At 41.2% G+C, this 11027-nt stretch overlaps 1 protein-coding gene across 7 annotated transcripts; it reads right to left on the minus strand.

The window, feature by feature from the left end:
* Positions 1 to 405: 405 nt before the first annotated feature.
* On the minus strand, positions 406 to 9108 carry LOC112663935 (hornerin). 7 transcript variants are annotated; one of them, XM_049095758.1, is made up of 4 exons: positions 9064 to 9108; positions 8034 to 8193; positions 3438 to 5851; positions 406 to 2813 (listed from the first exon to the last, which is right to left on the minus strand). In XM_049095758.1, the coding sequence occupies exons 2-4, from the start codon at positions 8169 to 8171 to the stop codon at positions 1346 to 1348; spliced, it is 4020 nt and encodes a 1339-aa protein (XP_048951715.1). In that variant the 5' UTR covers positions 8172 to 8193; positions 9064 to 9108; the 3' UTR covers positions 406 to 1345. The 7 variants fall into 7 exon arrangements, with proteins under 7 accessions (XP_048951715.1, XP_048951714.1, XP_048951713.1 ...); XM_049095757.1 differs by having other exon boundaries at positions 406 to 2685; positions 3076 to 5851; XM_049095756.1 differs by having other exon boundaries at positions 406 to 2724; positions 3076 to 5851.
* Between the last annotated feature and the right edge of the window lie 1919 nt (positions 9109 to 11027).

An 11027-nucleotide genomic window follows, 5' to 3' on the forward strand; every position in this document is an offset into this window, starting at 1 on the left:
TTCATTTTTTTGTTGTTGTTGAAGTGTTCATCAGATCTTTTGTTCGTTCTTAAATTGAATTGTCTTTTTTTAAAGATTTTATTTATTTATTCATGAGAGACACACAGAGAGAGAGAAACAGAGACATAGGCAGAGGGAGAAGCAGGCTCCCCACAAGCAGCCTGATGTGGGACTCGATCCTGAACTGGGATCACACTCTGAGCCAAAGGCAGATGCCCTACTGCTGAGCCACCCAGGTGGCGTCCCTTGAGTTGTTTGTCTTATCCTTAGATTTTAAAATTCTTTATATATTCTGGGTTATTTGTGAAGGGCAGGACCTTGGAAAAGAGCTTTTTGAGTTAGTTTCTAGTCTGACCATCTATGTGTGAGAAGTGAAATCAAGGAGAGATGAGACAGACCTCAGTATTTGATTATTAATATTTATTATCAATTTTAATGCAATCCAGTTATTGGAATCCAAAGACTTCAAACAAATATATTATAGTCAAACCAAGGAACTATATAGCAGTGGCAGATAGTCTTGCTTTCCATCTGGGCATAAATGATATTTTCCTGTTTGGAAAGACCAGTGAACTACAAAAGTAGGTTGGAGACATTGTATTTTCATGCTATTGCTCTTCCTTTTTAAACCTGGGGCAAATTCTTAGGAGTAGAGGGCAAGAACATTCTTGCTGAAACCAAGTTAGAGTCTACATTTGGATCCTTTAATCTCAAAAGGGTCCATCCCTGATCTTTAAGAAAGAATGCTTTCACTAGTGGCAAGGGAGAAGCTCCAGGTGCCACTTTTTAAATGCAATTTGTTAACTTACTGATTAAAGATTTACCCAAGAATAAGGTATTGGTGGTTTTGATAAGTAAAGAAACAACTGATGCTGCATTTTTGCTTTTAGAATATTCTTCATTCTTTCACCATCCAATGTGGGAGATACCAAAATTATGGTCCATGTTGCTATAAGAGAGGCTTTGGCTCCAGAACTGGTAATGCATTTCTAACACTTTGTTCTTTAGACTTTAGATGAAAGTTTGGCTTTGATAATATAAATGAGTAATGAGTTCTCAAAAAGATACCTTGACTAAACCCCATGCTCCTCATATGCTTTGTATGTTTTTTCAAAGTTACTCCCACACGTAATTTGTTTAACTCAATATTTCTTAACAAAGTGCCCATATACCCTACATTCTTCTGAGGGAACCTTAATAACAAGGAATAGAGTACATGTTTAGAAGAAGAAATATATATACCCACTCTTAAAATAAGTTTTATAATGAATTGCTTATCTATATTCATTTTGTATTTTCTTAAATGGATACTTAAATTAATTTCACTTCTATTTATTATTCATCCTTAGAATTGGCACCGCTGCTCTTGGACATATTCATAGAGTGGCATGCTGCTAAGGACACTGTGGGAACTTGGGCAAGTACTTTTCCCTCCACTGTTATCCCCTTGTCTCTTATAACAATAGTCATCTTGTTTATTACCCTCCTTGCAAATTAACAATGTATTGGTAGTGTTGGATCTAGACTGTCCATATGAGGGTGTAAACTGCCCAAAGCCACAACTTGAGGAACTTTCTACTTTTCTATAACTGCTTCTTGATTGCCCTTCATTACAATTTGAATGTATACAACCAGATTCCAATGGACCTTGGCTCCATCCTTGGCTTTGTTTCCTACATGTTCTTGACTGTCCATGAATACTCTCATATCCATCATGCCCCTTATCTGATAGGCCATAACTCCTACCTCTTTCTTTTTGGCCACACTCTGACCATTCCTGGCTGTTTCTTCTTGATTGATTAGGGACTAAGCCCATTTCGGGTCTACTACACTCATTATGAGTTCCACTTGAACTTGACCTACATCTCCCTTGTATTTCATGTTGCTCATAGTTAGAACACAGGCCAGATCCAGAACCACATTGTCCTGAGCTAGATGAGTGGCATGAACCAGATCTGTACTGTTCAGAGCCAGAATATTGACCAGATCCAGAACCATGTTGTCCAGAGGTAGATGATTGACATGAACCATACCCATATTGTTCAGAGCTAGAACACTGACCAAATCTAGAACCACACTGCTCAGAGCTAGCTGAGTGACACGGGCCAGACCCATATTGTTCAGAACTAGAACATTGACCTGAGCTAGATACATGTCGGCTATGGCTAGAAGATCTACTTGATCCAGACTCGTGTTGACCATAGCTAGAAGACTGACCTAATCCAGACCCATGTTGCCCAGAACCTGAAGACTGACCTGAGCCAGACTCATGATAACCATATCTAGAGGACTGACCTGAGCCAGATCTGTTTTGGCCATAGCTAGGAGACTGGCCTGATCCAGATGCATGTTGACCACAGCTTGATGTCTGTCTTGAAGCAGAACCATATTGTCCATAGCTAGAGGATTGATTTGAGCCAGACCCATACTGACCATGGCCAGAAGAATGTCCTGATCCAGACCTATGCTGAGTATAGCTAGAAGATTGACCTGATCCAGACCCATGATGCCCAAAGCCAGAAGACTGACCTGACCTAGACCCATGTTGGCCATAACTAGCGGGCTGACTGGATCCAGATTCATGTTGCCCCAAACCAGAAGATTGACCTGAGCCAAAGCCATGTTGGCCATAACTAGAAGACTGACTGGATCTAGACCCATGTTGTCCAAAGCCAGAAGACTGACCTGATCCAGACCCATGTTGTCCAAAGCCAGAAGACTGACCTGAGCCAGACTCATGTTGGCCATAACTAGAAGACTGACTGGTTCCAGACCCATGTTGCCCAAAGCCAGAAGACTGGCCTGATCCAAACCTATGTTGACCAAAGCCAGAAGACTGACCTGAGCCAGACTCATGTTGGCCATAACTAGAAGACTGACTGGTTCCAGACCCATGTTGCCCAAAGCCAGAAGACTGGCCTGATCCAAACCTATGTTGACCAAAGCCAGAAGACTGACCAGATCCAGACCCATGTTGGCCATAACTAGAAGACTGACTGGTTCCAGACCCATGTTGCCCAAAGCCAGAAGACTGGCCTGATCCAAACCTATGTTGACCAAAGCCAGAAGACTGACCAGATCCAGACCCATGTTGGCCATAACTAGAAGACTGACTGGTTCCAGACCCATGTTGCCCAAAGCCAGAAGACTGGCCTGATCCAAACCTATGTTGACCAAAGCCAGAAGACTGACCAGATCCAGTCCCATGTTGCCCAAAGCTAGAGGACTGGCCTGATCTAGATGCATGTTGAGCACTGTTTGATGACTGTCCAAAAGCAGAACCATGTTGTCCATAGCTAGAGGATTGACCTGAGCTAGACTCATGTTGCCCAAAGCCAGAAGACTGACCTGATCTAGACCCATGTTGGCCATAACTAGAAGACTGACTGGATCCAGACCCATGTTGCCCAAAACCAGAAGATTGGCCTGATCCAAACTTGTGTTGACCAAAGCCAGAAGACTGACCAGATACAGACTCATGGTAACCATATCTAGAGGATTGACCTGATCCAGATCCTTGTTGACCACAGCTTGATGTCTGTCCAGAAGCATAGCCATGTTGTCCATAGCTAGAGGATTGACCATATCCAGATTCGTTCTGTCCAGAGCTTGATGATTGACCTAAGCCAGATCCCTGCTCAGTGCCAGAAGACTCTCCTGAGCTAGACTCATGTTGCCCAAAGCCAGAAGACTGACTTGATCCAGACCCATGGTGACCATATCTAGAGGACTGACCTGAGCCAGATCTATATTGTCCATAGCCAGAAGACTGGCCTGATCCAGACCCATGATGACTGTATCTAGAAGACTGACCTGAGCCAGATCTGTTTTGGCCATAGCTAGGAGGCTGGCCTGATCCAGATCCATGTTGACCACAGCTTGATGTCTGTCCTGAAGCAGAACCATATTGTCCATAGCTAGAGGATTGACCTGACCCAGACCCATACTGACCATGGCCAGAAGAATGTCCTGATCCAGACCTATGCTGAGTATAGCTAGAAGATTGACCTGATCCAGACCCATGATGCCCAAAGCCAGAAGACTGACTAGATCCAGACTCATGATAACTGTATCTAGAAGATTGACTTGATCCAGATCCTTGTTGACCACAGCTTGATGACTGCCCAGAAGCAGAGCCATGTTGTCCATAGCTAGAGGATTGACCATATCTAGATTCATGCTGTCTAGATCTTGATGATTGACCTAAGCCAGATCCCTGCTCAGTGCCAGAAGACTCTCCTGAGCTAGACTCATGTTGCCCAAAGCCAGAAGACTGACTTGATCCAGACCCATGGTGACCATATCTAGAGGACTGACCTGAGCCAGATCTATATTGTCCATAGCCAGAAGACTGGCCTGATCCGGACCCATGATGACCATATCTAGAGGCCTGACCTGAGCTAGATCTGTGTTGTCCATAGCCAGAAAACTGGCCTGATCCAGACCTATGTTGGCTATGGCTAGAAGACTGAGCTGATCCTGACTCATGTTGCCCAAAACCAGAAGACTGGCATGCTCCAGATCCATGTTGTCTGTGGCCAGAAGATTGACTTGAGCCAGACCTATGTTGTCCATAGCTAGAAGACTCTCTTGAGCCAGACCCATGTAGGCTGTGGCCAGAAGATTGACTTGAGCCAGACCTATGTCGTCCATAATTAGAAGACTCTTGTGAGCTAGACCCATGTTGGCTGTGCCTAGAAGACTGACTTAAGCCAGATCCATAGTGTCCCCAACTTGATGACTGTCTTGAAGTAGAACTATTTGGTCCGTAACTAGAAGATTGACCTAAGCCAGACCCATGTTGTCCAAAACCAGAAGACTGACATGATCCAGATCCATGTTGTCCACAGCTTGATGATTCACCTAAACTAGATCCTGAACTAGACTCATGGTATTTCTGACTAGAAGACTGATTAGAACCAGGTCCATATTTTCCATAATTAGAGGACTGGCCTGACCCAGAGACATGATTTTGTCTTCGACAATTCCCTGAATGACCATCTGAGTTGGATTCATGATATTTTTGCCTAGAAGAATTATTGGAGCCAGAATCATATTGTTTATAGCTAGAAAGCTCTCCAGATCCAGACTCTTCATGGCTACAGTTAGAAGACTGTCCTGAGCCAGACCCATGGTGACCAGAGGCAGAGGACTGATCTGAGCCAGATCTATGCTTTTGTCTTCCATAACCTTCTGATTGATGACCAGTCCTCTGGGTAGAGGACTCATAGGAACTTGATTGATTTTTGCCTTTGCTTATGGACAGGCCTGATTCAGACACATATCCCTCATAGCTTGAAGACTCTTTTGATTCAGAACCATATTTTTGTTGTCTACTAAGTCCTGATTGACCACTTGAATTGGATCTATATTGCCTCTGACCAGAAGATGGACTCCCAGACCTCTCTTGCTGATGAGAGCCATGCTTGTTTGTCTTACAATCTTTTAAATGGCCTGAACTTGTCTCTGTCCTTCTTTCCCCAGAGCTTTGCCTGTGTTCTGAACTAGACAAGCCTCCTTGATGCTCCATTCTTCTGTAGCTGGACCTAGGCCTGTATTTAATGCTTCTCCTGGAGCCCCTGGAATAGGAATTATTCTCTCCTGTACTTGACCTTGAATGAAATTGTATTTTGTCCTCCTCTTCTGTTTCACTTTGTTCCTCTTGGTGCTGGTGCTGATGGTCTCTCTGCTTTGACCCTGAAGCATGGCAATAATCTTTGCCGATGATCTTATTGCAAGCCTGAGCCAGTTTGAATATCATCAGAAGATACTCAATGAAATTCACTTTCTTGTCATGATCTTGATCCAGATTTTGCATGATGATATCTACAGTGTCTGGATCATCTGGATTCTGTAGAGGAACAAGGTAGAAGTGGCAACTATGTCACTGTAGACTACATACCCAGCTAACCATTTGAAAGAAGACTGTAGAAATGTGAATGTTTGGCTTACTTAGGTGGAGCTCAACCACCTAGTTCTTTAGACAGGACTGCTCTATCCTGAGCAAAAAGAAAGAAAGGAATATGTAATGAACAATATAGTGAGGAATTGCTAGAAGATGCAACTGGAAGATGTTAGGGAATAAGGAAATTGATTATATTTTGCATGAAATGGTCAAATATGAATGATTAGCTAATTTATAAATAGGAATTTTAAAAAATGAAAAAAGTGTAGGTCAAATATGAATGATTAACATAATTGCATATGACCTTTATTTGCCCAGCTATTAATTCATTAATTCATTTAGCAAAGATTTATTGTGCACCTACTATCTGCTTAACATTGAGTTAGGTGCAGAGGATAAAGCAGTGAACACATTTGTTTTCTGACAAAATGGAAGTTAAAGTTTCGTGGCCCAGACACACAAACTTAAAATTACAGTGTATTGTGATAATGTTTCTGAAAACAAGAGAACCAGTAGGGGGTCAAGGAAGGTTAATGAGAGGAAGTGATGTTTTTTGAAGTATGGATTGGACTTTGCCAAATTAAGGGGTAGGAAAGGAGGGAGGGCAGCCCGGGTGGCTCAGTGGTTTAGCACTGCCTTCAGCCCAGTGCCTGATCCTGGAGACCGGGGATCGAGTCCCATGTCAGGCTCCTTGCATGGAGCCTGCTTCTCCTTCTGCCTGTGTCTCTGTCTCTATCTCTCTCTCTTGTGTGTCTCTCATGAATAAATAAATAAAATCTTTAAAAGAAAAAAAAAAGGAAAGGAGGGAAAGGGGCAAAATGTTGTCCAGGCAGAGGGAACAATTTGAATAAAGCTGAAGGTCAGAGGATGCATGGCTTATATGAGGAACTGAAAGAAATTCAGGATTGTTAAATTTTGAGGCTCCATAATCAAGAGATATTGCTAGAGAAACAGATCAGATTATGCCTTCTAAGTTGTGTGAAGAACTTTGAACTTTATTTTTTTAAAAGATTTTTAAAAATTTATTCATTCATTAGAGAGAGAGAGGCAGAGACACAAGCAGAGGGAGAAGCAGGCTCCATGCCCGGAGCCCGATGCGGGACTCGATCCCAGGTCTCCAGGATCAAGCTCTGGGCTGAAGGCGGTGCTAAAAAACGCTGAGCCACCCAGGCTGCCCCTGAACTTTATTTTTAAAAGCTGTGAGCATTTGGGGCACCTGCGTGGTTCAGTTGGTTAAGCATCTGATTCTTGGTTTCCGTTCAGGTCATGATCTCAGGGTTGTGAGATGGAGCTTAGCATTGGGATCTGTACCAGACATTTGAAGGATTTTGAATTAAGTTGTGATATGATTAGATTTGCACTTGCAGCTGAGATTAGAAGTAGAAAAAGGTCGTCTGAGCCAGAGGACTAGCCACACTGATGGAAAGAAATGGCTGTTTTGAGACTATTGATGAATTAGACGGAGGGTAGAGGGTGGAGTTACTTGCTGAGATAAGTGGAACCAGATTTCTGTCTTGGGCAAATAGAGGATAGAGTTTAGAAGGAAAATGGTTTCATATATGACACATTGAATTACACCCTTAGGAATCCAAATAAGAAATATTTAGTAAGAAGCTGGATATAATGAATTGATGATCCAAGAGCTAGATCTAAGTTCCCAAATATTTATTTTTGGAGCTGACATTTTAAGATGGTGGTCACCATGTTTTATAAATTAGGAGTAAGATGCTAAGTTCCTGAACTCAGAGGCCTTGTGATATCACAATCTCAGAAATGAGCAGTGGTCAGGACATTCTGGACTAAAGAATGACAGAAAAAGGGAAAAAGATACATTTTACCTATCTTTTTTCTGAGAACCATCTTAGTTTTTTATTCCTTAAGAATTACTTACATAGATAGAATATTATATAATTTATGCATTTTGTCTATTCAGTAGGATCACTTCCCTTGGTCATATTTTGGAAATCATGTGGGTCAACTTTAGATCATATTTCAAGCCTTTACCAAAACCTATTCTCTATCACCAAGTAGAGAGAGTCCTGTAGGAGTTTGACAGATGTGACAAAAAGGCAGGAAGGAGTGAAGAAGAGAATTGCAGCTGTCTTCCATCCTGACCTGGAGTTCTTACCTTCAGAATTTGATGAAACTCATTTTCTAAAAGCTCTTTCAGTTCTTCCTTGTTCAACATGTCACACTCCCCATCCTGGGTGGCATATTGGTAGAAAACATCAATGACAGTGACGATACTTTGTAGGAGTTTAGACATTTTTTTTTTTTGTAAATTTAACCTAAAGGAAAAAAAAAGGAGAGAGACCCACCTCTTATTATTCCTTTCTCTTGCTTAAATACATAAATAGTTCCAATCATTTGTGATATTAGTTCAGAATTAATGGGGCATAATTAATTTCATATTTTTGAAATCAAGAACCAATCCAGAGTTGAAAGTCTTGTTCAAGCCATGTAGCAAGAGAGTGATGAAATTAGGAACAGAATCAATATCTCTTATTTTCATTCCTGAATGAATGTAGGAGCAATGACTTTCTGTTTTGAGCTCCATGCCTCACCAGGGGTAATTTTATGAGCATTGTCCTGGAGCTAGAGAAATCCTGGGTGTGCCAATCCACCCACTTCCTCAATTCTTCTCTAGGTGCCAACCATCACTGAGGAGGGACAGGTCCATCATGCGCATGGTATGCCTGACTCCAACCAAGGGATGCTAGTCGTGAAGCTAGACCCTTAAAATTTGTAGGCCAGAGAAAGTACACAAAATGAGCAATTACAGGCCTAGGTGTTATGGAGCTGGAGGCAGCTGCTATCAGGCCTGCTTCTGTTGTTGTTGTTGTTGTTGTTTTTTTTTTTTCATTCTCTAAATAGGGACTAACTCTCAGGCTTTACTGATTACATAACAGAGAAAAAACTCAGTAGTCCAGCAACCTACCTAATGATAATTAGAGCCCTGTGATCTTTGAGGAAGTGATCCTGAAGAAAGATGGTACCATCATTCCAAGTCATCTCTGTATTTTCCTTCTCAATAAAGTTAAAATTATATCAAAGTCCCCAAGGTACATTAAAAAGAAACTTGTATCCAGTGCCTCTTTGCCTTAGAGCACATGCTGGATCCTCATGATTTATAGTCCAAAGTACTCCTGTTCACTTACCTAGTACACCAGAGGAACAAGTAGGATGGAGATTGGAAGAGCTTACAGGGTGCTGCTACCTGGGGATAGTGGCCTTTTTATAGAGGAGATAATGGTCCATCTTAGGGAGGAGCTGCTGAGATGTCCTGATTCACTCTCAAATAAGCCCAGCTCCACCTCCACCTCCACCTCCACCTCCACCTCCCAGGTGTTTGCCTTCTTATTTCCCTACATGTTCACCTGAGATTGCATTAGCAATTCCCAAATCTGGGCTAGTATCAGCCCCACCTACCAGAGTCTCCGGACACTGCAGAAAGACCTCTTTGGATATTCAACAAAGAATCTAGCATAATGCATTAATAACCAATTATATGGACTTTAATTAAGTTGAATGGAATGTGTGCAGGGACATTAGGGACCAAATGTCCAAAAATTAATCTAGTGTTTAAAAGGAACCATAGGATCATCCAGTCAAAGTCTCTCATATTGAGCTACATTTTCTTACATGGATTTCCAAAGTATCCATGTATCCATGTATTTCCAAAGTAGCCAAAGTATCATCCATGATATTATTATCCATGATATTATTACCATTCCTCTTGAATTGCTAATGACTGTAGAGGCCTTCTTGTCTCTTTACCTAACCTTTTTTACCAGACCTTAGTGGCCATTCATCAATGTAGCTTTCATTTTAAATGCTATATAACCTTAGGAAGAAATCCATGCTCTTTAGCATGGCATCCTAGGTTATTCATGATTTGGGCTGTGGTTTCCCGCTAGGCCCATCTCCTCTCTCCCTATTCTTTTTACTTCACCAGTAATTAATTACTTAAGCTTTCCTGACTATACCATTCTATTTCATATTTTTTCTTGGCATCTCTGTCCTCATCTGCCTAGTGAACTGCTATTCATTTTTAAAAACCTACTTTAGACATCCTCTAGGAAATATTTCCTAAATTACTCAAGAGAGTTATAATTGTATACTTTATTCATAGTTTTATTATAATATCTGTCATATTATATTATAAAATCCTTTGCAATTATTTTACTTGTAATGTTTAATATAAATAATTAGAAAATACAGATGAGCAAAGCAAATGAAATATCTGTAACCTTCTTATCCATAAATAGCTACTGTTAATTATTTGGTGTCTATCCTTTCTTGTGCATTCATGTATGTGTGCAGACACAGACACATACTATATATATGTGTCTATACGTGTATATCACTTCTATACTGTGAGCTCCTTGAGAATAGGGAATGGGAATTATTATTACCATTGTTACTGGAGGACTCAGAGTATTGCTTGGCACATAAAAGTTCCCAGTAAATGTTTGTTGAATTGAATTGAAAGAAGAGTTAGTGTCATTCCTATAGACCTTCTGTCTTGCCATCTTCACCTCAGAGGACATGGTTTCACCTGAATATAAAATGAATCTTAATATTGGGAATTAACAAATGGCTTTATGCTTATCCCTGTGACCTTGCTCTGCATTTCATCATTATGAATTATATAATTATGTATATGTATGTTATGTATGTATTATTATGTATAATATACATTATGTATAACACGAATGCCACTGAAGCTGAGTGAAGTCACATAGACTTGAAGCTTAAGCTTGTGCAATAACAGTCATCAGGATTTAGGAAGGAGTGGTAGCAACTATTGGTAAATGATAAATTATGTGATTTCAAATTCAAACATTATGACTCTCTGTGTTTTCCTCTAAGAACTACTTAGAGGGCTGGAGAGTCAGAATCCATTCTGTGGCTGTGATCCTCTGGATGCCTTATTTGGGCCAGGTAGTCACACTTCCATCAGAGGAGTGAGCTTTTTGAAGGTGTGACTAAGACTGTGGGAGTGCAGGGGAGGTAGAGTTTGCTGAGTGAAGACTAATTTCCTGCAGGAGACAGCTGTTGCCACAGAGGGAGGAGGGGGTTGCTGGTGAAGACTATTTCAGGTGAAATATGCCCTTGGAGC

Source organism: Canis lupus, chromosome 17 (genome assembly GCF_003254725.2).
Source record: "Canis lupus dingo isolate Sandy chromosome 17, ASM325472v2, whole genome shotgun sequence".
Classification (NCBI taxonomy): Eukaryota; Metazoa; Chordata; class Mammalia; order Carnivora; family Canidae; genus Canis; species Canis lupus.